Genomic DNA, 27,571 nt, shown 5'->3' with positions numbered 1-27,571 from the left:
CTATTTTTACCACTGAGGCGCTCGGTGCTGCGGAAACCTTCCCGGTAGGGGAGGTCGGGTTCCTGCCTCTGTGGGAGCCGCGGCTGAGGCTTTAGAAAGAGCTGAGATGCCTGCCTGTGGCGTGGTCGGCACAGAGGGTAAGGATCTTGTGGGAGACCCTTCGCTCTTGTCGGAGTCTCTCCTGTGAGACTGCTGTGCTTCTTGCCTCTGCTCCAGAGAGGGGGAAGCAGCGCTCCCCACTGGCTTGGATCTGGCCGGGGAGCGTGTAGGAGCGGGTTTAACCCTCCCCGTCTCCGAAAGCGGCTGCAGGGATTTTTCCATCGGAAGCATTCTAAGCCGCAGGTCCCTGTCGCGCCGGGCCCTTGCCTTGAGGCTCGTACAGCGGAGGCACTGGGGATGTGGGTTTCCCCGAGGCACTTCACGCAATGAGAGCACCCACCCGACCGTGGCATGGAGTCCTGACAGGAAACACACTTTTTGAATCCTGAAGCCCCTGGCATTGTGAATTAGAAATGGCAGGGGAGAGTGTCTCAGTGGGAGACAAGCCTGAAGCGAAAAGGGTTTTTTGGGTTGTTTTTTTTTTTTAACTAAGTAACTAACTATGTAACTACACTAAAGGAAGGGAAACAACTGGGATGTAACTAATAACTATTTCTATATTCTTTGTTATTTTTTTTTTCCTACAGAGACCAGGGAAGAGAAGCAGCACTGCCGAGTCCCGTCTTCAGCCGGGGACGGTGGAGAAGGAACTGAGGGGGGTGCGGGACGCAGGCGGTCAGGAAGATTCCAACGAGAAGGGAGATACCAACTGAGCACCTGCGTCCCGACCAGGCACGGCTACCGAAAATCTCCTGTCAACGGTGCCGGGACGCACCGACACCTAGAGTAGAGCACCCACAGGGACAGCACTTGAAGAAGAACCTAAGGTACAGGATAGGGGGAAACAAATATACTTAACATTAGCACACTGCTTGCCTCTAACTTGTTACACAGTAATTTCCAGTTCCCAAGCTCTGGAATTTCACTCCGACCACTATTCCTATTGCCTGGCTAAAATGATAAGCAATGAAAGAGTGTTGTCGTTAGATTTCAGAGTTAATAATATGCTAAGGTTTTTAGTAGTCCGGCTACAACTTTTTGTAATACTGACCAGGATCGTAATCTTGATGCCCCTTTAAATATTCCAACCTAAAACATATTATAGAGCGATTTACAGTTGTGAATGATTTGACTACAAAACCATGACTGTACCTTTAAAAAGGAGTGGAAGCCAACCCTTTTGTAAAGGTTACCTCCAGGAGGATAGCAGAATGGCTTAGTCAAGGCTCAAAGGGCGCAGCTGATTAGAGTCTTTCCCAATGCTGATCACTTGATAAAATGCATTTGGTTCAGGAGAATCTGAGCTGGTTAATGAACAGTGACAGCTAATTACAAAACAAGGACCAGCTAAAACTGTGATGATTTCACAACCCCTACAGGAATTTGAGAGTCCTCAGAACCATGGGCCTTCGTCTTGAACTGTGCATACAAAAACTCAAAACACTGATAGTAAAACTTTGACAGAAAGAATCCCTACCCACCATTCGCGGTGTAAAAAGCACATGAAAGGAAAGAATTGTTCTCAACCCATAAAATGCCAGAGCTCCCCTCCTTTTAAGGCCCTGTTCAGTATACCCCCGGGATGATCTATGGAGACGAAGGACAGGCTCAGACCCCAATAGACCATTATGAAAGAGCCACCTGCCCCATTTAAGAAATGCCAGACTCCTAGGCAAGATTCTGCAGGAAGTGACCAAGTTTAGAGGTACAGAAAGCAAACTGAGTCCATGCAAGCATTTCCTAGTGTAAATATCCTTCAAAAGATATGGTCAAGATATTTTTCACTCAAGTTTTAATAATATATGAAGTTGACATCTGCTTATTTATCAGGGTTTCCATCTAATTTAGGTTTCACAGTAGCAGCTGTGTTAGTCTGTATCCGCAAAAAGAAAAGGAGGACTTGTAGCACCTTAGAGACTAACAAATTTATCTGAGCATGAACTTTCGTGAGCTACAGCTCACGAAAGCTTAGGCTCAGATAAATTTGTTAGTCTCTAAGGTGTCACAAGTCCGCCTTTTCTTTTTGCATCTAATTTAAGTATTTCTAAAGCCCCTATCATCTTGGCATGCAAGGCCCCAAACTGAAAGTTGATGACAACAGTCCCGTTGATTTCTATCGGCACAGGATGTGGTTAAGTGTGAAACTCTCCTGTGTGTTGGAATGCATTCATTATTTATCTGCTGTGTGCGCACATGCTTGGTCGTTCTCCCAGGGCTGTATACACTATGGAAAGCCAAGGAAGACCACATGAAGCATTTAGTTAGAAGCAGGAAATGCAAAGAACTATGGTTGCCTGGCAAGCATAAAGAAAATGGTACATTTAATTCTGGGCCTGCCATAGTTAATTTCAGCTGTGTGGGATTTGTCTGTGGGTACACAGCTCAGTGAATTCCTCACTTCCAAACAATCTCCCACCCCATGCGATGAGCTTCGCTGAAAGAAGGGGCCTGCACACTCATGTTCACACTTTTTTACACCGTCAGGTCTGTGCACTTACGTCTTTTCACAGATACATTCCTGTGCACAAACTGCACTAGCACATGGAAGCTTCGAGACCACTTCAGTCATGTCTTTTTAGACTGTAAGCACTTCAGGGCAAAGGACTGTCCCACACTATGTCTGTGCAAGACCTAGCCCAGTGGGCCCCTGTTCTTGGTTAGTTAAGACCTCTACATTGCCTGAAAGTACAATGTGAGTATAAGAACTAAAATCCTGTGCTAGAGAGCAGCTTGTGTGTGGTATGATTAATCCTGGTTCAATGGTGCTTTCAAACACTCACTAAAGCAGTGGACAACTGCAGAAATTGCAACTGAAAACTCCACAAAATAAAAATAAAAAAAAAAAAGGTGGGGAGAACATGAAGGGGCAGCAGCTGGCATGGGTGTCATTAACAAAAACAGGGGCTAGAAAGAATATGTCAGCGGAAGTGATACGAGAACCAGTGAGCAGTATACTAAAGTCAGTGTTGGGCTGTTGGGACAGGTCGCTCTGAACAGCTTAGAAATAAGTGTCTTGCAGATGAAAGTCAGCGGGAACAGTCAGCTGAAAAAACCATGCGGAAAAAGCTTAAGAATTTGAAGAGAGAGTACTGGAGATAGATGCAGCAAGTTCGGCACCAGATGATGAGTTTATTAAACAGGGCTGGTTCTTCCCTCAGTTTCCTCATGATATGGAGGGAGGAAATATCACAATATTGCCAACCCTAACCATTCAAAACATGAGTCACACGCCCCCCTCAAATCACGAAATTGGCTTAAAAATCCTGAGATTTAAAAAAAGTTCTAGGCTCTTTTTCATTTGCTTTCTGGCTTTTGAGCCTGCAGGATGCGGCGTTTCAAGCTGTACTCCACCCATGAGAGCTGAAACCTTGTTTTCCAATGAAAGCACAGCAGGGTCTCACATGACTCCTTGTCAAGTTGTTGAAAATGGACATTTCCCATGGAATTTTCTGTTTTGACATTAAAAACCATTTGCCTTTTAAAAATGGTTTGACAGCAAAGCTCTTCTGACTCCACGCGTGTATTTAATATGGTTGTGTATTAAATAGAGCTTCATTGCGAACAAGAGCAATGTTTGGAAAACGCTTTGGAAGGTTGGAGTGACAATCATTTCCAGATGGACCAGACCATTTAAAAAGAACAGTGGGCTGGACTGGTCAGTACATTTCCTCCCCCCGCAGGCTCCACAGCACAGCTCAAATCAGAAAATGAGACACACTGGGATGTTCCCCATAGGTGCACTCAGACTGAAGTTTTATCTCCCTGACCCCCCCAGGGCAGGACTAGCTCTCTTCCCCTGCACCTAGCTGCTATATGACCAGGAAGTGCAATAAAAATGTAGGCACAGAGGTGAAGTAAAGGTTTATTAACTACTGGGCGGGTATTTTTCCTTCCTGTTCTTTCTTCCTTTCATGCTTTTAGTATTTGCCTCTCATTTTCTCACCCTTTATCCCTCCCCACGGGTCCCACCCCCAATTTCTTTCCCTCCCCCACCACATCTCACCTTCTGCAGCACATTCGGACACTAAAGAGATTCTTATTTACACTAAGGCTCCTTTGCACCACTCTGGCATAGCAAGCAGCCTTAAAGCAAGTGTAAATGTGAAACACTGCAAAGGGCGCTCAGTGTAAGTAAAGGAGAACCAGGCCCAGGAAGCTGGACTGCTTTCTTGTAACCACACCCCTGTCTGGTTTCCTTCTCGTCATACCCAGCCTAGAGTCGGGCAACAAACAAAGGAAGCACGTTCCTGTATGCTCCCAGTCAGCCCTGAGCTATTAGCTGCATCCTCCTCTCCTCTTACTGCCACCCGAGTCTATGGGTTGGGCTTGGCTCTGATGCTCACTGACCGTGGTAGGGAGGCCTTTTGTCTGGCTTAAGCCAGACTGGACTGGTTTTGTGGAGCACTGGCCCTGTCCAGGAGGGACTTAGCACCAGACGTGGCTTTGATGCAGGAGGATGCAACGGGGAAGGCGACTCAGTGTGGAGTGACAGAGGCAGGGGCCGGCCGATGGGAGCAGGCCCCATGCAGGTGGGAGCAGGGATGTCTTGTACTCTGGGGATGCACCAGTGTCCACCTTCGATCCTGGGAAGGTCTGGGTCTAATATACCATGATAGCCTCCCTGTTACTATTAGGGTGACCAGATGTCCCGATTTTATAGGGACAGGCCTGATTTTTGGGTCTTTTTCTTATATGGGCTCCTATTACCCACCCCCCCGTCCCGATTTTTCACACTTGCTGTCTGGTCACCCTAGCTGCTATGCACATTCAGGCCCCTAAGCTCTGGCTGTCCCAGCACTGGCCTTCCAGTAGAACCGGTTCTCTGCTGGGAGAAGGAAACCTGATGTGGAGGCAGTACCAGCCTCTGGCCTACTTTGCCGCAGTTCTCTTGAGGCCACCCCTGCTTTTGTGCTAGAATCGATGCCAGAAGAGCAGAAGCCAACCTGGGAGAGGCAGCAGGGGCAGTGTTCTGGGACTTAACATGTGACCTAAAGGTCAAAATTTCAGTCTTGCTGTGGGATTTGTCCCAACTCAGCTGAAAAGGGGAAGCTGCAAATCCAAGATCAGTTGGTGCTTCTGCTACGTTGAGGCACACAGAGCCTTTGTTCCGTTATTGACACACCAAAGGAGTGCTAGGGCTGCTTTCTCGCTCTGTATCCTCTGCCGCCTCAGGAAAAGTAGCTCCCACGGCTAGCTGGTGTGGCAGGCGCTATTTTGGTTTTGTCAGGCTGTTTGCATTAAAGTGATGAAAGTTAAGACAAACCGAGGCTCAGACTTCTGGATTGTGAGGAAGGGAAAAGGCAGAACACTCAGCAGGGGAGAGACCATGGTGTGGCTTTCAGCCATTGCCTCAGAGACGTGGGGAAGTAGGACTCTAAAGGAATTGCGGCCTGTATCGTGAGGGGGTAGGAGGCCAGAGATGTGGTCTCTAGCAGCACAGCACGGCAGGTACTAAGCCTGAACAGGCTGCAGGGGTAGGCCCAAGAGAGGAGGTGATGGGAAAAGAAAGCAAAACCTAAGCTGGATGGAAACAGCAGCTGCAGCTTCTCTCCCCCTCCTAAAAAGTTTTGCACACTCCACCCCTCTGTCCCTTGTTTATATTTATGCTGCTGCTCTGTGTACAGGCTGGATGGTGTAATCTCATACAGTTGCAAGCCACGCTAATACATTCCAAAGGATAATACTGTAATGTTTTAAACTCAATAGACTTTTATGGGGTACAATAGCAGACTGTGTAGTGTACATATATACACTGGATGTAGTTAAAACTCACTGGAGTCACAAAGTGTTCCAAAATGCACCAAATCCTACAAACATCTGAACAAAATCCAAGGCCACATGTACATAGAGGTATGTTTCAAGGACTACAGATCATGATGACGTAAATAATGAAGCGTGGTGGTGTAACGTGGACTTTATCCTTAATAGAGATAAGTGGTTAAAAACACAACCCCTTCTGTTACCTCTAGAAGAGTAAGGGCTAGTCTACCCTACATAGGCTCTCCCACTACAGCTATACTGATATATCCCCTTAGTGTAGACACAGTATATACGGACAGAGAGTTTTCCTGGTCATTTAGCAATACCCCTCCCTAAAGGACATTTAAAAAAATATATATATGGAGATATACCTATCTCATAGAACTAGAAGGGACCTCATCAAGCCTAGTCCCCTGCCTTCACAGCAGGACCAAGTACTGTCCCTTATTTTTGCCCCAGATCCCTAAATGGCCCCCTCAAGGATTGAAGTGACAACGCTGGATTTAGCAGGCCAACGCTCAAACCACTGAGCTGTCCCTCCCCCGAGGACATCAACACCACCGAGAGAACCACTCTGTTGTGGCATCCCAATAATTTGAAGACCATCCTGCATTTGTCAGTATAGCTCTGTCTACACTGGCGGTTTTGCCAGCATAGTTCCATCAGCGAGGGGGTGTGGTTTTTTCACTCCTCTGACCAACATGGTTGAATCAACAACTTTGTAGCGTAGACCTGGCCTAAGACTGTGCGTTAGAGACTTGACAGTTTCAAAGCAAGCATGTGATCACAGGAAAATGTATCTGTGTGTAAAACACTCTGGTGCTCAAGTTTTTTCTAGAGCTGCTGCACTAGGAGAGAGAACAAATCTGACTCTGCATTCCAGACTAGAGTGATTTAAGGCTTCTTAATTAGCATATTTAAAAAAATATATTGAACTCAAGGACCCAATGCTGCTCCCAGAACTACTGCTGTAGATCTGAGGCAATATTATTGGGGGGAGGGAGGGAAGTCGATGAGTAACTCTGGATTTATTCTGTGCAACACTGATTGATTCAGAATAGTTTGCCTGCTGTAATAGAAAGGCACTTCTAGAGTGCCCCGCACTAGAGGAGTGAGGTTAGTGTTTTCAGAATATTGTACAGTGTTTTTATTAATACTTCGAATGTCTTAGTGTGACTGAGTAAAGACACTAACTTTATCCACACATTTTGGGGGCCTGCTGGCAATCGAAGTGTGACAGTTAGGGAAGGGCAGCGTTTGATTATCACATTCACCCTGTTGCAGAGCTACAGGCCTGATGATAAAATACTTTTAGTTTCCTTTCGGCACAGGATGAAAAGGGGCATTAACGACCTGTGCATAAGTGAGCAATAATTTGCTGACTCAAGCTCAAAGCTCACCTTTTAGTTTAGCCTGTAGTAGAGATTTTACATTCACACCAACAGAGACAGCGTGCTATAGGAATTTGGACTCTCGCTCTTTGAAAGTCTGCATGGCATTTTGTGGGTCTTGCCGTTGGTTTTAGAAGCAAGTGAGTGATTTTGATTTGTGCACTGTATTGTCCCAATTAAGAGTTACAACACACACATTACATTTTCCTAATAATTTAATACATTAAATCAAGTCCCATTAACTGCCTGCTTCACATGCCGAGGTTTCAGAAAATATGTTTAACTCATTTTGCTCTCCTGGGAAGTTCTTTGCTCAGTTGCCCTCATGAAAGAGGAACAACAACAACAACTGAACAGTTCATACTAATGTATTTACAGGGCTACACTGACATGGAATTATGTTCCATCAGAAGAGACGTGTCCGGTATGCAGAGTTCAGCAGCCACTTCAGTTCCCAGGCTTTGATCCACTGAGTTGGAAAAGATTACAAGTTTGAAATATTGGAAGAGCTTGTCTAGTCCTGATTAATTCCACAATAAGAGCATCATGGAAGTGGATTAAAATAATTTGGAATAAGGCACTCTTATTGTGGAATAAGAGCGTCCACATGTGGAGTTAATCAGGAACAGTTAATTCACTTTTAAATTCACAACCTATTTTATTCTGGATTAATTTCCCCATGTGTAGTTTTCCTAAGGGAAATTTTTACTCAAATATTGTGTGTGTTTGTAATTTAGTCATCTAGCCCAGTTAAGACCTGGAAAATCCAGGAAAGCAAACTCAAAATGATATAAAACGGTTAAAACTCTGTTTGGATTCGTTAGCTCTTTGAAAACCTCAAACAGTAATTTATATAAAGTGACTGCTACAGTTACAGTGGCATAATATTCTCATTTTGAGGCACAGAGGGGAAGGTGCACAAACCCTTGCAGACAGAGATAAGACTGCCCCCCCTGAATTGTTGAAATTAATTCCCTGCATGTTGAGACTAGCAAGATAACAATATGCCTTTGTAACAGACTAAAGCCACAAAGGAGAGAAGGTGAATACTAACAAAATACAACTGTCACCAGATTGTCACATAAAAAGGTAGGACATGCATGTTCAAAGACTGAAACCGACATATCAGAAGATTTGCAATTAATGGTACAGTACGAATCCTGACATGTCAGTGGAGATCATTCAAGAGCTCCCTCTTAGGGATATGAGGCAGTATACGTGGCACGTAGATTACCTTGCAAAGATCTGTAGCCTTTCAATATTTCCTATGCTGTGTTGTACATAACCTGCCGAACAAAGTTCTAGTATTGATAAAGAACCTCTTTTCACTTCCCCCTATCTGCTGTTTTTCTCAATGGCAATAAATTGTAGTCTAGATTGAGCAAGTATATTTAAAAACTATCGGTAGCTGGGTTATCCTGTGACACAAGAGACAGCATAGATATCCATAGGGCCTACCTCACGGTTACATTTTTGACTTACCGTCAAAATTCTTTCACTGCACATATTAGAACGCACGACTTAGTTAAAAACGAGCTGCACAAAGAGTTAAGAACAGACAGCGGCACGGACAGTGCGACCTGCAGAGAGCATTCGGCGAGTGGCACTGCTTCAGCTTCGGATGAGGGTTAAGAACTCTTCCCGAGTCTTTGCATCCTCCCGGAATACACCCAACATTGTGCTCGTGACCGTTTTACTGTTCATCTTCTGCACCCCGCGCATTACCATGCACATGTGTCTAGAAGAAAGAAAAGGGGAAGAGGGGAAATCAGGCAGGCTTGAGCATTGCTATGAGAAGCAGGGGACAATCATTTCCCAGTGCTAGGTTTAAATTGCAAGCATTTCAGATAATCCACTTAAGGCAGAGTCTGGGAAAAGGCCCAAGGCTGGAATTTTCAAAGGAGCTCCTGATCCCTGTCAGTGGCACTGGCGTTCCTAATTCTTAGGAGCCTTCTGAAAATCTCACCTAAAGTGCTGTGTGTTCATGCTAGGCCGATCACACCAAAATGTTTGTTTCTAGATTGGAGCCAAGATCTGCTACTGGAAGTCTTCAGCATGTAATGATGACAGAAAATTAGTCATCACAATGGATCCATGTTTAAGGATCTATTTTGAATTGCTGGCTAAGCGATCAGCTGCCACCATGAGGTAAGGTAACAAGACACCCCCCCACCCCCCAGTGCAAAGGCTCCAATCCACTACCATGGCATGCTGACTGGCCGGGAGGTACTCCTGCATTATAGCACATTGGCCAAACTGTTATATGGCTCCATTGTACGCGTGGGGCATGATATGCTAGCTGTAGGAGTGAGAGAGGCAACGCACGAGGAATACATTTTGGCAGGTTGCCGTGTATCCTCCTTGCCGGGGCAATACCCAGCACCATTATGTTACTACAGAGAACAGCAGTGTATATGGTCACTTACGTCGCTTCAATAACCACTCCAACTCCAGTAGGCTGCAAGGCTTCGGTGATGGCTACTGCAATTTGTTTTGTAAGGCGCTCCTGAACTGCAGAGACAACAGGGAGTTCAGAGGCAGACACGGAAACAATAGCCGTGTGTGGCTGTATCTCATGGAGAGGAAAAGTGACACTATTCAAAGCATATTCCTGTTTCCAAGAGGAACTGCCCTCAAACTCTGTACTTCCTGGATATGTAGCTTGGGGGAATGTTAGTGCAGGCTTCTCTCACATAGTTGGGGTATGGGAAGCCTTATTTTTTACTTTCATACGTGCATGCAGGAGTCTGTATGTAGCGCCATGACTTATGCAAAATCTGCACACTCCATTAAGTTTGGTTTTCTTGCACAGTGGTTTTCACATGTTCATTTCTTTGACATAGGGCAAGATATCTGTGGTTTTCCTTTTGTGTGTTAAGGAATTTTTTAAGCGTGCAAGTTAAAGCTTTGCAGAATAGTGACGTGCCACAATCTTCTGCAGTCTAGAGTTCTTGTGTCCTATATTCACCTGGTGCTGCCATGCTGGCCCCTGCTGCCTATAAAACCATCTTGAGAACTTTGCCACCAAGAATAGTCAAGTCTAGTCACAGAACAGTGAGTCAGGAGAGCTCAGGCTGAACCCAACCCGACCTGCATCCAGAGCCAAGAGCAGTTCTCCTCCTCCTCCTGTAGTGGTTTTAGGACCAAAACATAGTGGGGCAATTGGGATAAAGAGACCATCATGAGACAAGAAGGGGAACAGGAAAGATAGAAACATCTAATGGGAATTACGAAGGCTGAAAATACAGCCCTTGTGAGCAACCTCAGTTTCTTTAGTAGCTGTGTGGTTCTTAGAAGTGCCTGGGAATGTGGCTCATCTCTGAGGATGGCTATTGTCCTTTGCCCATGTTTCATCCTGGCTTGGGTATTTCTTTTAGGATTCAACATACAGTATCTTCAGTACCACAACGGCTCTTGAATTCCACCTCCTGGAGCCATCCCTCTGGACAGCAGGACAGCCCCCAAACTGCCAGTGACCTCACTTGGTCCCGGCAGCTCTACTTTAACCAGCACCTTTCCCTTGAGTTGGTCTCATAGCCGGAGTCAGTTTTCATGGGGAGACTCTGCTTTTCAGGATAACGGCAAGTTAGAAAACACAGGACAGGACTTGAAATGCCTGGATCATGACTCCCATTGAAAATCTGCCCACATACAGCCCTGCTGTAGTGATCTGCCTATGGGACATACCCTGGCCTGCTTCCCCCCCGAAAGTGATGACGTATGTGGTAGTGTTCTCTGTAAGAATAAAAGAGTCTATTTACCCTGTAGTCTTCTACTGTATATCTCCACAATCCTAGAAAGAAACAAAATCTTGGTTATTGTGTAAGCCATGTGCCTAATAGGGAGATCTCTCTTTAAGAGACCCATTGGGCGGAGGTTGCCGTGAGTTGTGTCTGGGTCATTGTTGCTAGGCAGATTAAGCACTCCACATCTAGAAGCTTCTGGAATTGGGTGTGGCAGTTTTGGGTCTGCTCCAATGTGTTCCCTGTTGCCAGGGTCAGACTCCCTGTGGGCAAGTGGTCGGCTTAGCTGCTTTGCAAAAGGCCATGTGCCCTGTGTGAGTTGGGAGAAGCTGAGCCCAGAAGCAGGAAGCAGGCTGTTGTCCTGAACTCTGAAACATTTTGCAGCAGGTTAGTATATTGTGAACCCTCTGACAGGGAAGCCTGGTAATGCTAATGATAGCCAGGGGAAATTGGAAGGGAAAAATAACTTCTATTTTAAGTGTATGCTTTGAATGTTTTGATTTTAGCCAAACTGTTCTAGTTAAATTGTCTCCACTCGTCTGAGTCACCAACTTTGCTTTAAGTGTAGCCATGGGGAAAGAGTCATTTCTATTTTGCTGGTCTCGGTTTTGTACTTTCTTGTAACAGGGTTTTCTTTAAATCTATACACTTAACTGAGTGGTTGGTTAATGAGTTAGCGGACTGGCTAGCAGTGATTTCGGCAGAGGAAGAGTCTGCGTGGATTCCAACTAGGGTGACCAGATGTCCCGATTTTATAGGGACAGTCCCGATTTTTGGGTCTTTTTCTTATATAGGCTCCTATTACCCCCCACTTCCTGTCCCGATTTTTCACATTTGCTGTCTGGTCACCCTAATTCTGACTACAAGCAAGTGGAGGGAAGATGTTGTTTTAGACTCAGAAGACTGTATAGATTTAGTGATCAAAGACTCAGACTTAGGTGAACAAAACCTAAGCTTTTGGGAACTCTCAGTTTCTTCTCCCTGTATTTCTGTGGGGCCTGACCTGTTCAAATTTTAATTTGTTTTCTTTATGTTTATGTATAACTGTGAAGGTAAAGTCTGTGGGTTATAAAATAGCCATGTCATGCTGTAAAAATTATATTATTTGTTTCTTTATCATAAGATTTTATAAAGTTATTTAATTAAATTAATTTCTTTAGTTCCTTTTGGGACTTGAATGTGGTGTGGTTGACCCTGTGCAATCCTTGCTGAAAATCCTTACAGACTGAACTCTGGGTCTCCAGCTACTTTCTATGGGAGTTGGAGTTTTTTTTAAAGGCACTGGAGACCAGAAATGAAGTGAACTCTAGCCCATCCAAAGGTTACAATTGCACCTCCTACGTGAGGATTTAACAGTGGTCACACAGTGAACATTTAAGCATGTAAAAAGCCATGCTAATAATCTGCCCCAGTGTCTGCTGGGAAAGCAAATCCTCATGGCAGCTTAGCATCTGGCCTGCATTTCTTAAATGACAAGGTTGTTTACAGCAGCTGATCACTTTCCCAGCCTGCAACAGGATACAGCAGCAGATTTATCATCCTTCCTGGTGTAACAAACTGTGGTCTCTTCCAGCTCCCCGTGGCTTTTCGTTTGGCTGTTGCTTTTGAAGGGCCTGGTCTGTGACCCATTAGTTCTGTAGCATCCTTTACAATAGCTTTATTTGGGGATTTTGCAATGGAGTCAGGCATCAAACGAAGACTCCCCAAGGCTGTTCCTGGAAGCTACAACACACTGTACCTTAAAGTTTCAGAGTAACAGCCGTGTTAGTCTGCATTCACAAAAAGAAAAGGAGTACTTGTGGCACCTTAGAGACTAACTAATTTATTTGAGCATAAGCTTTCGTGAGCTACAGCTCACTCACGAAAGCTTACGCTCAAATAAATTGGTTAGTCTCTAAGGTGCCACAAGTACTCCTTTTCTTTTTGTACCTTCAAGGCTATAGACTGGGCCCATCTGAACTTCAAGGCAACAGGTGTTTGATATTGGGATTGGTTTTGGTACTTTTAACCCAAGAGATATGCTCCAAGGGCCATGCTGATAACCACCACTATTTAATTAAAAAAATAAATACAGGGATCTTAATACTGCTTTTCAATTGGACTGCAGATTTAACCCACTTCCGGTACAGTGTTATCATGCAGGCAGTGGGGTGGTGCATCAATAGAATACTGTAATCTATACATTTAGAGAGACAAAACTTCAACATGGTGAAGGAATAGTTATGTATGCAAATCCCGAATGCTTAATAAGATAGCCCATTGGCTATGTCAAGAAGCTTCTGTACAAGGCTTTTATATTGGTCTTGTCAGTCTAGACAGAAACCAGACACACATTGCCCTGCCTAGGCCATTAATTAGACACTTGTGAAAAAGCAAGAGAGCATCATTTTCAGAGGAAGGGTTTTCACAAAATAAGCCCCTTTACTGAAGAGCAAGGGGTGTGTTACCAGTCAGTTTACAGAAAGTAGCATCAACACCGATAGGAAATATTGAAAAACAAATGTAAAAAAAATTGATATTGACAAATATTCTTAGCCTTCGACTAGAAGAGGATCTGAAAGTACATTTATATTTGTAACAGGATTATTTGCAAGCCACGTTTTTAAAATCCAGAGAAAGGTGTTTGTTTACTGAACACAGGTCATCCTTGACTATACAAACTCATTAGACTAATCCTATTAGTATAGATTAGACCCACAGCACCAGCAGCCTCACAAATCTTCATTTGAGCCCTAGGTTGCATTAAATAGGGCAAGGAAGGGATATACTGTTTGGTCATCCAGTCTGTTTTTTACCACAGGTTTTGAAAACAAATTAGGACTCTGAATAATATTTTGCAATCTAAGAGCCTGATCTTTTGCCATTGAAAATGATGGGGATTTCACACTGACTTCCTAAGGACAGGATCAGAGCCTGAAATCATACAACAGGTCAATATTACAAACCCCACAGTGTGATTCTATACCAATTGCTAAGAGAGATGGGAAGAAAATTATACACTTTTAGCACTGTATTGCCATCTCTATTAAGAACCGTGCAAGACAAGTGATTCTTAAATTGATAGTTCCTTTGTACCACTGGTTTCAGAGTAGCAGCTGTGTTAGTCTGTATTTGCAAAAAGAAAAGGAGTACTTATGGCACCTTAGAGACTAACAAATTTATTTCAGCATAAGCTTTCATGAGCTGTAGCTCATGCTCAAATAAATTGTTAGTCTCTAAGGTGCCACAAGTACTCCTTTTCCTTTGTACCACTGCAATTCAGAGACAATTGCAGACAAATGTAAACTCAATCCAATTGATTTATATTTCAGTTGTGATCCTGAGCAGTTTGAAAATGTCAAAAATTAAAACCCTTCGATAAATAAAGGTCTGTAAAATGTTAGAGAATACTTTTAGTAAGAACAGTCACCTTCAGAAACCCCAATCAAAAACAACAACAAGTTATTCTTGAAGTTCCAGCCACAAGAGTGCTGATCAACAGAAGAGATGAATCATGAAATGCCACTCATCAGAAAGGTTTCTAGTACTAAGTGGCAATGAAAGAAAAACAAAATTGTATGCCACAAGCTTTTGTCCAGGTAAACAGAAAGATACAGAGTGGAGATGCTGAAAATAGCTCAACAAATTCTCATCCTGCGTTTCTACAATGCATGCTACATACAGACACGCAGAGTTTTGTGCCAATGAAATACAACACAATTTCCAGAGTCTTTTGAACAGTCTGCCTGAGCCGGTTACTTAGGGCAAAGTTCAGCTTTTCTAGCTGCCAGACCATGTGAGATAGAACGTGTGGACTGATGAGCACCCTGCAATCTGAGGTTATTTTAACAAAGATTGCTTGTTCATGGTATAAGGGTCTCTCTCCAGCTCTGAATCAGATTCATTCTTACGCAAACAAAGTGCAAAATGGGACCAGCTGCATTTAAAGTGCTTTAGTGGCATATTTGACCCACTCCCTCCCTGCTAAGAAAACCCAGCATGCCTGCTGATTTACAAGTTTAACTCTCATTATTGCTATTGGGAGCTACAGAGGATTTACACATGTATCAGAAGGAGAATAAATGAACTCCTACATAGTCTTTCCAAACAACAGCCAACTTCTTCAGAGTTTTTTTTCAGAAGAGAACCTTCTATTATTGTCTCCACTAAAGGGCATATTTGCTACATTATCACTCCATAAATGCCACTTTTGCTACAACTGATTCAGCACAGCACTTGACATAAGGCCACATGCTGGGGGAAAGCTTTTTATGTGACAAGAAATAGGTTTCTGAAATGCATCATAATTACTTTCGTCCCTAATCTGAAATTCATCCATAAAATCCATCTCTAGGCTTGTTCACTGCAGGTTATAGTGAAACAAAAATGTCAGATTTAATTGAAGAGTCAACTGATGTAGATATGAAAGTCTTAGATTCAAATCATGAACATAATCCAGAAAGAGTTAGTTTTAAATCATGTTTGTTTACCATTCACAAGTTCTGGAGTTTGACCATATAATGCAGTGTCCAAGCAAACAGATAATCAACTTTAGTGGGCTTATTTGCCTGCCTTCCAAAGACTGGTGCTCCCTAAAATAATCACTTGCCATCACTTTTGCACAGTAGAACCTCAAGAGGTATTAACATATTGAGAATGGAGGTTGTTCGTAACTCTGAAATGTTCGTAACTCTGAACAAAACATTATGGTTGTTCTTTCAAAGGTTTACAGCCAATGAACACTGACGTAATACAGCTTGCAAATTTTACTATGCAGAAGAAAAATGCTGCTTTCCTCCTTTTTTCCCTTTTTTTTTTAAAGTAGTTTATGGTTAACACAGTACTGTACTTGCCCTTTTTTGGTTGGGGGTTTTTGGGTTTGTTTTTTTTTTGGTCTCTGCTACTGCCTGATTGTGTACTTAACGGTTCTAAGTGAGGTGTGTGGTTCACTGGTCCGTTCGTAACTCTGAGGTTCCTCGTATATCCTATACACCAGTGTTTTTGAATAGTCTTCAGCAAAATTATGAATCTGTCCCCAATCTGCACACTCCCAAGGTGTGGTTTAAAGTAATAAGGAGTTGCAATTTAGCTTTTGTTTTCCAGTAGTCTTAACGAGAAGGACTGCTGTAAACCCAAATCCAGAACACGAGATACTGCTACCGTCTGCTGTACTTTAGAAGGGGACCAGATTACAGATCAGCACACTTAACACAGTCTGGAATCCTTTTTACAAATTAGCATCGCTTTCATTAAATTAGCACTTACCTAGCAAGCTTGCTGAGACCAAGGACTTGTTTGTTAGGAAGATAACCTATATGTACCTAGAGAAAGGGGAACAAACCATTAACTGGATCAAAATACTCTTCAAGACAGCTTTAACACTCACGCATACTTTCTGAAATATTCATTTGCCTCATCTCAAACTTTTAGACCCACTCGTGTTTCAAATCCAGAATCTTTAGCATAGGGTGAGGACATGCGACCATGCAAGTCTGAAAGATTAAAGAGCAAGCAGAGACTGAGAGTGCTGGTGAGTTCAGTATCTTTTTTTAAAGTAGGTAAGTACTTTGGAAGAAATCACAACTTATACACCAAGTGTCAGGATGGCTTACACACTAACATGCAGAATTTAAGTCAGGTGCAACAGAGAGATTGTTTTAGCATTACTCAGCACAGAAAAGTTAAGCTAAAATAAATGCAGCCTTCTTTCAATGAATTAAAAAATATATATATATCTTTTGAAGAAAAAACTATCCTTTTTCCTTTAGCTGGAAAGCTCATATGGGAAGAAGCACTTAGTGTGCAAACTGAAATGCACTTGAAAAAAAGAATTAAGGGACAACTCTTGGGACACTGATACTGCAGAAGACCAATGAAATTAAAGCCATCCTCCATCCTGTTCAAATATGCATTTATTGTCTGAGCATTCATGTTTAATAGGTAAATAGACAATATTGAAACAGTAGAGTTCTCATTATTAAAGACTGTCCTAAAAGCAGTGACAGATTTTTCAGATTTGTGCTGAGAAAACATGTGTTCAGAGTTGTGAAAGAAGCTAACGTATTAAAGTGGATTTATAGTTAGAGCAGATTACAATGGCACACCAATGGGTCATCTGTAGCAAAGGATGCATTTGTCAAGATAGAGCAGTCGGAAAGGGTCAGTGTAGGGTCAAAATTTTGTATAATTTTGCCTGGAAGTCTGCTCTTTCAGAATCCTATTTTGCTGTACCTGTGGCTATAGGTATCATAATACCACCTAATTACCTGGCTAATTTGATCAGTCCTATCACTTTTCTGTTGGGTAATCAACCAACTGACACCTGAAAGACACGAAACATTTCAGATCAAAGTAAGAGACATGGTTTTGCAGTAGTTAATTGAAAACAAGCAATGACTTTTGTTGCCTGGAGAGAACAGCTTAACTGTGAATTTTCAGACAGAGCTACAAATACATCATTTGTTGAAGAGCATTTGCAGCATGTTTGATGTACCCAACAGGAGAATGGCTAGTCTAACAATCCTTAGAAGCACACCAAATCATTTAGCTAATCTTCTGTGACAATCAAGGTCCAGACACCCCAAGGGGAGAGAACATAGCAAAAGGACTGGTTCGGTGTTTGGGATTTCTCCAACCCACACAGGCTAAACTTCTAGATGTAAAAATAATTTACAGAATGCCCGAGAATAATGAGAAAGAAGCACATACATCCTACACAGTAACCAAAGTATAGGCAAATAGAAAGCCAGAACAGAAAGGAGACTCTTACTTTCCAGAATTAAATACCAGCAATATAGCAGAGTGGGGGGAGGAGACAAGAATGAGATGGCACCCTCTAGGAGGCATACATAACTGGGCTTCTCTGCAGGTATTTTATTTTCCAAGAAAATATATTTGGGAACACAAATGGCATGGATAGAATTTTACAGGCTATGGGAACACCTGCATCTCTACAGCTCAAGTGTGCTTCATGGGGAGACACTGCAGTGCAGATGCTCCATCCTCCGGTACTTCTGGAGCTGACATGGGCATCAAATGTAGCAGCACAGAGACCAAGATCTTTAGACAGAAGGCCTCAGTTTTGAAGTGTCCAAATTGAGACCTTTTAAAAGAGTCCTGATTTTCAAAGGGTGGGTGCTCAGCACTGTCTGGAATTGAGGCCCCGTTAGGCTGTCACAGTTTGGGCATCTAAAATCACTAGTCACTCTTGGAAATCTAGGCCCGACTATTCATTTAAAAGAGCACACTAATCCAAGGTTTCCAGAGTCTGCAGCGGTAACTGACGAAAATGCACCAGCTGGCTTTTCAAATTGTTACTGTAATCTGTTACGGATCAAAGCCGATGTCTGAGGTGCATTGGTTTAATATCAAGATGTCTGCCCTGAAGGCTTGCTGCTGCTTCATGAAGAGCTTCGATATAAAACGTCAGAAACTATTAGACTGATAAAGGTTGAGCACTATATGCTAGGGTCTTAAATCATATAAAACTTGCATAAAGGTGATCTTCAGAATTTGTATTTTGAAGATTGCTATGATTCTAGATAGTAAGTGGCTGCATATAGTTACAGCTTAAAAAAAAAAAAGACAGTAACTAGAAACACACATGAATGAGAGATTTAAATTATAGTTTACACTGCAGTATCTGTTTTGTGAGGTAGTTACCTTTCCAACGAATGGAACCAGGTGATGTTCACACAATGAGAACATGTCTATGTCCTTTACAATTACCATCTCATCATGATCTTCATCAAATATGGCATCATTCAGGACATCTGGAATTAAATGTTTGCAGGAGATTATATATAAATTATTCACAACATGCAAAATATGGGGAATTCTAGGTTTTCTGACCCCTTTCACCAGGAACACCTTAGCCAAACAAGCTCTTGGCAATTCTTAAGACTATGGAATGTAGGCCCTGAATTGCATCCATTAAGCATAGACTAAGGATCCAGTTTGATTGGTACAGGGTCACTTGTCCTATAACTGCAACAGTGCAATGTCAGACTTCACAGACACAATTTGTCTTTAATAAGAGTCATTAATGATAAACTAATTTGTTCAGAGGACAAAACACATCCACTGGTTGGTGGGAATGAGAAAAGAAACCTAGAATGTAAAGACTAGGGTATGTGTACATGGCAACTGGAGGCATGACTGTAGCATGTGTAGACGTCACAAGCTAGCTTTGATCTAGCGAACTCCAATAACAGCATGGAAGCTGTGGCAATGCAGGCTGTACAAGCCCACTCCGGACGCTAGGTAGGTATCCAAGCCTGCGCTGCCATGGCTTCACTGCTATTGTTATTTGAGCTAGATCAAAGCTAGCTTGGGTATGTCTACATACGTTGCAGTCATACCTCCGATGGGTGTGTTGACATATTGTATGTCTATTGCAATCAATACTGAAGAAGGCACAGTTCTAAGGATCCTCTCATGTTGTATAGGCTCCTGCATGCGCCACTTTGTGAGGTCAAACTGGTCTAGGGTTCAGAGGAGAGGCAAAGGGTCTCCATATGTTTGAAAAGTATCACCAAAAGGGCAAGGTGAGGAGAAAGGCAATTAAACACACCAAGGCATCTTCTAGGTCAGTTTTCACAGTCTGACAAGATACTTCCTCCTTCCCAAGTTTCATCATGTGCCCTGCAACAGAGTTAGGCCTCTATAAAGGCAGCAGCTGGTTAGAATGTCCCGAGCTCGTTCTCAGTGCCTTAGCAAGATCAGTACTGGGTTTATAGTTCTATGAGAAACTGACAGTCTTGCCTATCTGGCTTCTTATGCTCTCCCAGAAGATGTATTGCATGGGGCAGAGCCAACAGGCTTACAGATGGATACCCCAACTTAGCTGCGCATCCCATCCCCAAAGATAAGGGGTGTTACTTTTTTTTTTTTTTTTAAATGGGGAAATCCAAGCAGGTGGCGGGAAGACAAATACTTGGCTCTTCTAGTTCCAAATGGGCACCGTTTGAATGCTATGCCTGGTGACTTTGCTGTTTGCAGTGGAGAGTGGTGCCCTGAGTCTCAGTCTACTTCTGGTTTAAGTAATCTCATGCCAACTCCCCAAGTTGTTCCCAGGAGCATGCCCTGCTACATAGGGTCATGCAGGGCGCTGCTGTTTCTAGGCGTGTTCTGAAAAGCCAGATTGTTTGGAGACGTAAAAGGGATGCTAAGAAAAGGCCCCGAGGTAAGAGTAGACAGCGCCTTTCAATCAGGAGCGAAGCGGAGTTCAGTGAAGTGAATTTCAGAGGCAGTAATTTGTTCTGCTCATGCCAGGGAGAACTTTGCCAGACACTCCAGCAGCAACCTCCAGCTTCTAAATAAGAAGAGGGCTAAGCTAACAATTAAATGGGATATATGGCCAGTTCAATGGCAATAACTCATCTAATTGCTAACACGCACACCGTTTGTGGGCCTCCATGCAGGTTAACACTAAGCATTTAGTAGGGCCCCATGTAACTTCTAGACCATACCATAAAAAGAGCAAGTCTAATAGAAGAACAGGAGGTGTCCAGTGACCGTTGTACTTCATTAAAAGCTTTGCTTTCGTATTCAAGTGACTCAGTGGTTAATGTACAAATTCAACAATTGTGCCTGCTGCATTTGCTTTTATGCCTTCCTTGGACACTCATATCCCAACAGCTGCCATCTGTTGCCAATAACATATTGCCATCACAGATTGTTTTCATTTCCTGCATGCTATCAGCGGTACACAGGTAACCCTGGAAACCAGCATTTGCGATATTCTGCTGTTTCTCTGTGTTCATTACCAAGAATGGCTAGTGACCTGGAAAGCAGTGAGCTGGAACTTTGGAAAGTCACATATCCAGGGGCAGGGTATAAACGGAGCGGGGGGGGAGGGGGTTGGGGGGGGCACAGAACAAGCTGGGGACCATTTTTACAGTGGCACGTCTGCTTCTCTACAATCTTTCTAAGCCATGTCCCCTTCCCATAGTCACTCTGGCAGCGGAGAGGGAGGAAGGATGGTAGGGAGTGTGGGGGGCACACTTCCTAAGGATAGGGGTTTCCCCACTAGAGGTGACAGCAGCAGGAGCAGGTGACGGAAAGACAGCAAAGCTGAGAGGGGACAGTGCTAAGATCCCAGCAGCAGGGGCGGTCGGGGTGACATTGCTCAGGTGTGCAATCCTGTGCTCAGAGAAGTGTCCATGCAGCATGTGCCAGGAAATGTAATTTTGGACACTGCTCCGTGAAGTACCGGCAGGCCCACTCTACTTGCCAGCTGGAGAAGTTTGCTATCTGGCACATTCCCGAGACTGGCCTACTCAACAAACACCCAGTGACCCTAATCCCAGCAGTGCTCTCTCTAGAGGTCAACTGAACGGGTTTGGTCCCACTGCAGATACCACAACATGAATACCTGGCTAGTCTAGGGAACAGAGTGAGTGATAGGACAGAAGATAGGATACAGCATCCACGAGGAGTGAGGGAAGCTCTTCACACCTATGGAGATGGGGAGGGGGGAGGAGGCGTGTGGAAGAGGAGGGGCCCATCGACCCGTTTACTTTCCCCATTTCTTTCTGCACCAAGATCGTATTCCTTGTCCACCCCTTCAAGGTGCTACACAGCTCCACTGCAGCCCTTGGCGGCTCTCCTTCTAAATGCCCTAGGCTCTGTTTATGCTTTGATGAGTCCTGTGCTCGAGCCAACTAGGGGATTGAGCAGCATGGCTCCTATTCATGTCAATGGCCCTCAAATGGCTCCATCCCCACCTTTGTCTTCGCCTACCAAAGCCTTCATGCCTTCCTCGCTTTGCTCCCTGTTTCTGACAGCCTCCCTCCGCTAGCAAGTCAAGCATCTGACCTCCCCTCCTGTATACCCATCCTCTGCCTTCAGATGCTGTGCAAGGCTACTGGGGAGAAGCGCCTTCACCCCATGAGGCCTCCTGCTGCACCAAAGCAAAACGCAGAATGAATCCACCCCCCACCTCTGTCTGTCCTTTGTTGCATGTGTCTAATTTACACTAAGCACCTCATGGGAGAGCCGGTGTGGTTTTGCTGACAGGTAAAGCGCCATGCACTCTTACTCCTGCCCTTGCTCGGGGTATACCAAGCCTCAGAGGGCTAAAGGGAAAGGTGCTGGAGTACTGTAAGCTCCAAGTGGACAATATCCAGTGTCAAAGCAGGTTAACGGGGAGGAGACGATGGAATGGCAACAAGGTCTCTAGAGCATCATGGGTCCGGAGGTTCCATGAAGGACACAACTTTCAACAAACAGCAAAATTTACAGAGCTCATCACTGCACGGGACGTGGTATATAAAACCTAAACGTGATAGGTGACTTGTGTCACTAGAGCCAACACTGCCTTCAGTGGAACTCACGCTTCCCTCCTAAGAGTGTTGCTGAGAGTAACAGAGAGGGCTCAGCAAAAAGATCCCAGAGCAGGTCTGTGATTGCACCAAGCATTACGACACCCTGCCCGATGGCTATTAGTGAAGAACCTGGCAGCTGCTGTTCACAATAAGTGGGCAGTGATGTTAGAGACAGGTTTACAAACAAAGCTGTTGCACAGTCAAGCGAAAGGCTTGGAATGGTTGAGAATTCGGTACGTTCTTGCTCTGAATGCATCTGGTGTCAGGCCCCACGCACAGCCCTAAGATGATAGGCTAGATAAAAAGTCCCCACGGTCAGAAGAAATTGACATTTACAGAATGGACCTTTACAGGCTTCCATCGAAGCAGCTCAATGCATTTACCAGGGAGATTGTAAGGCTAAGTTACACTGTGAAGGAGACTAGTGTTATCCTGATTTTACAGGTGGAAAAATAGAGAAGGTTAAGTGACCTGCCCATGGTCACACAGAGCGGGTGTTGCAGAGACAGGAATGGAACTCAGGTCTCTTGAACCCAGTCCAGTGTCTTGGCCATGAGACCTTCCTCCCTCAAAAGCTTTCAGGGACTAAAGGCTAGTGCCATGCAGCTTGTACATATTCAGTGCCCTGAAGTGTGCAGTTGGAAGCCTCAAATGGTACATCTACATTACCAGTAGATATTGTGGCTGGCCCGTGCTAGCTGACTCAGGCTCTTGGGGCTCGGGCTAAGAGGCTGGTTAATTGTGGTGCAGAAGTTCAGCTCTGGCTGCAGCCCAGGCTCTAGGACCCTGCATAGCAGGAGGGTCGCAGAGCTAGCGCAAGGCACTTACACAGCCCCTTAGTCTGAGACCTGTGAGCCAGAGTCAGTTGGCACAGGCTAGCAGTGAGTTTTTAACTGCAGTGTAGACATACTGTAAGAGTTTACACTCCAAAGTAGACAATATCCAGACAAAAGCAGAGTTGGGTGTGCTCCACAAGACTTTGCCCCTTTGCTTTTCACTCATGTGGATCTTGTCTTATTGCTGATCCTGCACCTAAAAAAAAAAAATTGTTAAATATTAGTAGCAAGATGGAGGCCCAGAACAACTCACCCAGGGCAATTTCTACTACTTTGATCACTGCAGGTCACCCCTTTGCAGCCCATGTGAATTCCAAAAGGGATGTATCAATTTAGCCTTTCCAGCAAGCCCATCAGCATTGCCGAGCAAGTGCCACAAGCAGAACAGGCAGTGCGAATGAGATGTGGGGTAGTGCACATCCAAAAGGCACCTAACTGAAAGAGAGAGTCTCTCCGAGGCAGCCCTACCCTGCTGAGATGAGTCCTTCCTACTCATCCTTTGAAAATAACTTCTTCTTCAATGAACAGTAAAAAGTCTGGCTTTCCTCTGAAGGTTGACTTCTGAGAACAATCCAGATTTGTAAAACTGACTTCTGGCAAGAAGCAGTGTTGCGCGCCTCACTCCAGCACCAAGCTACAGTGACTCTGCCCAGGTGAATTGCTCAGTCAAGGATGACTGAATTGGGCTACATAAAGTGACTTGACCCCACTGCCAAAACCAGCCAAGCCTTTTGAGTAGTTACTTGATTTACAGCAGTACCAACTGGCAGCAGGCACTGTACAGATAGTCCCTGTCTCAATCTACCTACACTCTAAAGAGACAGGACAGATGCACGTGTAACCCACACATCTTCTGGGTGTGGTGTTCTGTCCCCTCTAGTGGCACCGAGATCACTTAGAGATTAATGAGTCTGCTCTACAGCCCTGGCGAAGAGCCATGGGGCTTTTAGCTTATGCAGTAAAGACTCACCCATTGTTCCGACTTGTTCTTGGAAGACCATCATAGCTGTTTTAGTCAGTTGCATCTTTCTGTACTACTAGAAGAGCTATTGTAGTTTTATCCTGACTGTTTTAATGGGGGGTGGGGGAAAGGAAAAGGGAGGGGAAGGGAAGATAGATTAGCCCTCTAAATCAAAAAAAAAAAAAAAAAAAGTAAGGCTAGACAAATTAGCCCCAACTACTAAACTACATTTATTCTCCATGTTTACTAGTGAACAAAAAGCCACACACATTTCACGTAAGTACATGAGTTGCATTTGAAGCATTCAGCATACTAGAGCCCTCAATGGCCCAGAACATGGGGTTAATTTCACACAAGCGCTACTGTTGTTGTATAACAGTTTCTCTAGTGCACTGTGTCCAACAGGCACACAGATTACAGCTCCTTGTTCTCTGCAGCATGCATTTCTTTGTAATTGAAAGGAAAGCTCTTCTCCGCCTCAACTGGAGTTCGCCACTCCTGCAACATCACTTTAGCTACTCACCCCCCACTATTAGTACATGCCCCCCGTATTATGCATCTTTTCTAGCAGCAGATGGGAGAAGAGAGGTATTCCTCATGGTCTGTGAAGATCTAAAGAACACTACTTGTCCTCTACATTTTTGCACATTTGGGCTCAGCTGCAAAATGGGTATGTTTGCATGCTACTTCAAAACAGCATGTCCTACAAGGCAGAGAGATCCACAAATGAAAGGGAAACTGCATGCTCCTAAGGATAACTCAGAGAAAAGCTAATTGAGTTGAACGCACAAGCCCTTTCCAAACATATTGTATTAATATGGCAGCTACAGTTCAGATCAAACACAGATGCCTTCCTGGGGGGCGGGGGAAGCGGGCAGCTAAGTAAACGAGAGAAGTAAAGTTAGAGGTAATCTTTTAAGTATCCCAGCAACAATTTCTCCTCTGACCCAGAATTAAGATACTGCTGTGGAGACTTTGATGTGTCGTAAAACTAACAGCTGGCATCCATTAAGAAGCAGCTCTCAGCAGAATTGAAATAAAACCTTTATCTACAGTATAGCAGCGGATGAAAGCAAAATGAGAATCAGATGAAAACAAGGAACAAGAGACCTTTTCGGGATTTTGCGTCAGAGGAAAGAGAGGACCTGTTGCTATAGAAACTATTTGCATGGCTTTCATGTGACACAGGAAAGCAAAAATCACCTCTGGCAACCAAGGGGCAGACTCTACATCTCCTGCCAGCCGGCTGGATAGGTCAAGAGAATGAAAGATGACAGCACTATACAGAACAGCATCTTGATACATCCTGTCAGTTTCACAAACACTTCTGACACTTACATTTGCTTCCTTTGACAATGCATCGCAATAGTGGAAACATGAAAAGTTCATAGGCTGCTTTCACTCTGATTTAAGCCACTTTAAAAGCAGCTGATATTCAAGTTTCAAAGAGGTCCTTTCATTTTAACAAGCGTTTTTAGTATGGGGGGGGAATTATTTGCTAAGCCATGGAGCTTTTAGGATATTCGAAGAATTGCATTTTGAATGGGCAGATTACCAATAAATGTTAAGCAACAGTTAGCCTCTGGCTGCAGCACATTCAACTTGCCGCTCTGCAACAGAGGTATAATTTTTACTCTGTTCAAGACTGTATAGTTGTTTCCTTTCACAAGGGATCAGTGCCAAGTGAGTAACATGTTAACAGTTAAGCGAAAAGAGAAGTAGGTTTGTTCTAAAACAGACTGAGAAGGCAAGAACCACACACAGAAAAGTCCAGTAGTCTGTAACAGGTGTCCTCAGATTCAGACAAGCATCTTTAATCTAGTCAGTTTAACATGTTCCAGGGCAAGTAGGATAGAACAGGACAATCAATCTCTCCTGTGGGTGACTAGTTCAAAGACAGCTGAGGCTTCACCTTCAGTCATAGGAACTGGACTGAGGAGGGTGTCCACATCCAACTGACACTGTTCAAGCAATCTCAGAGGCCAAGGAGCGCATGTGAACTACCTTCATCCAAAGAGGTGTGGTCTGTACAGGTCAAGATTAAGGCACCTTGGCAGAACTGTGGGGGGTAAGATTTGATTTGTTCAATGATGAGGAATGATAGACTTTAAAAAAAAAACAAAAACAAAAGAATGCACAAGATATGGCCACACGCTACAGCTGCACTGGGCATGGGTGGAAACACCAGCCGTATTGATTTGAAACTAATGTAATTTCAGAATGCTTCTAAAACCCTAAATTGCTATTGGAAAGCAAAAAATAAATCCAAGGTTGAAATCTTCATTCTATCCAGGTATTAGTGTTAGGAAATGATTGCAGTTAAGGAAAATATTATTGATGGGCAAGGCATGAAAATTATGGTGGCCTTTAATATCAAAAGAGAAAGATACATGGTGTCAGAATTCTGATATATTTTTTACTGAATCAGAGCGAACAGTAATAATTCTCAGCCATATACGGAGGGTTTATTGTGTCGTGGCATTTTAATGGCTTAAGTTTTCAGAAGGAAGGGATTCTGGGGGATGCAGAGTTTCAAGAAACCTTTATTAAAGAAAGAGGCTCCAAATTAAAGGAAGCATGGGCTGAAAACACTGCTGCTTAAATAGACAACAGAACTAAAAAGGAAGCAATACAAGGATTAAATAGGCATCAAATCCACGTTGTTCCCCTCACATATATTCCTGCCGAGTTGAAACTAAAGGAAGAAATCTTACCTACAGGTTCTTATAAAAGTTTGTCTGTCATCACCATCTCTCATAAGGACTAGAATTGTGTGCTCAACCCCAGATGGAATTAATTGTTTCCGAAACAAGGGCTAACCCCTCAGTTAGCAAAAGCAAAGCTTGAAGAATAATTTGATATATTAAAAAGGCAAAAAAAAGAGAAGAGAAAAGTCAAAATCAGTTAAATAACATTACTGCGTGTCATTGGAACAGATTCATTTGGTTTCCTATCAATGTATTCTGCATACACCATGAGATTGGAGTCTATTCATATGAAAGATCACAGTTATTACAGATTCTCAGATGTAACTAAGATTTCAAAATTCTTAAATTGGTTTTTTACTGATACATTTATTAATATGAGGGAAAGCAGGATTATGTAGAGCCTCATTAAAATGTATCAAGATTTCAATAAAGGTTTTCATAACGTTACCATAATATCATGGGAACCATTAAACAGTGAACTAGAGATGGAAGGTAGAGAAGTTTGAAACAATGGACTAGAAAGGCAGCATAAGAGCAAACAAGTCTTTAATAAGGAGGATCCTCAAACAGATAAAGAGGTTAAAAAAATTAAGTTAATATCTAAAACCCAAAGAAGTTTTGCCAAACAAGTGTAATTTGAGGGCATTAATAGTGAGAAAAAAGTGGTTAAAAAGCCTGGAGACTTAGTGCAATAGTCCAGGGGGGAGGAAAGTTGATCCTATTATGTAACCATGCTCAACCAAGAAAGCGTCCCAGCAAGGAAAGTT

At 43.6% G+C, this 27,571-nt stretch overlaps 1 protein-coding gene across 1 annotated transcript in view; it reads right to left on the bottom strand.

Annotated features, from left to right (window-relative positions):
* Window positions 1-5,788: 5,788 nt before the first annotated feature.
* The window catches only part of GCH1 (GTP cyclohydrolase 1), a 31,603-nt gene continuing 9,820 nt past the window's right edge, over window positions 5,789-27,571 (bottom strand). The window contains exons 2-6 of the mRNA XM_077819598.1: window positions 18,635-18,744; window positions 16,238-16,293; window positions 11,012-11,043; window positions 9,677-9,761; window positions 5,789-8,988 (exon numbers count right to left, since the gene is read on the bottom strand). Of these exons, the coding sequence (XP_077675724.1) occupies window positions 8,862-8,988; window positions 9,677-9,761; window positions 11,012-11,043; window positions 16,238-16,293; window positions 18,635-18,744 (410 nt within the window). The 3' untranslated portion in view covers window positions 5,789-8,861. The remainder of the gene's footprint in view (window positions 8,989-9,676; window positions 9,762-11,011; window positions 11,044-16,237; window positions 16,294-18,634; window positions 18,745-27,571) is intronic.

The sequence above is a fragment of the Eretmochelys imbricata genome, chromosome 6 (genome assembly GCF_965152235.1).
Source record: "Eretmochelys imbricata isolate rEreImb1 chromosome 6, rEreImb1.hap1, whole genome shotgun sequence".
Taxonomy (NCBI): Eukaryota; Metazoa; Chordata; order Testudines; family Cheloniidae; genus Eretmochelys; species Eretmochelys imbricata.
The sequence above is the reverse complement of the archived record's forward strand: the minus strand, read 5'-3'. Positions and strand labels throughout refer to the sequence as shown.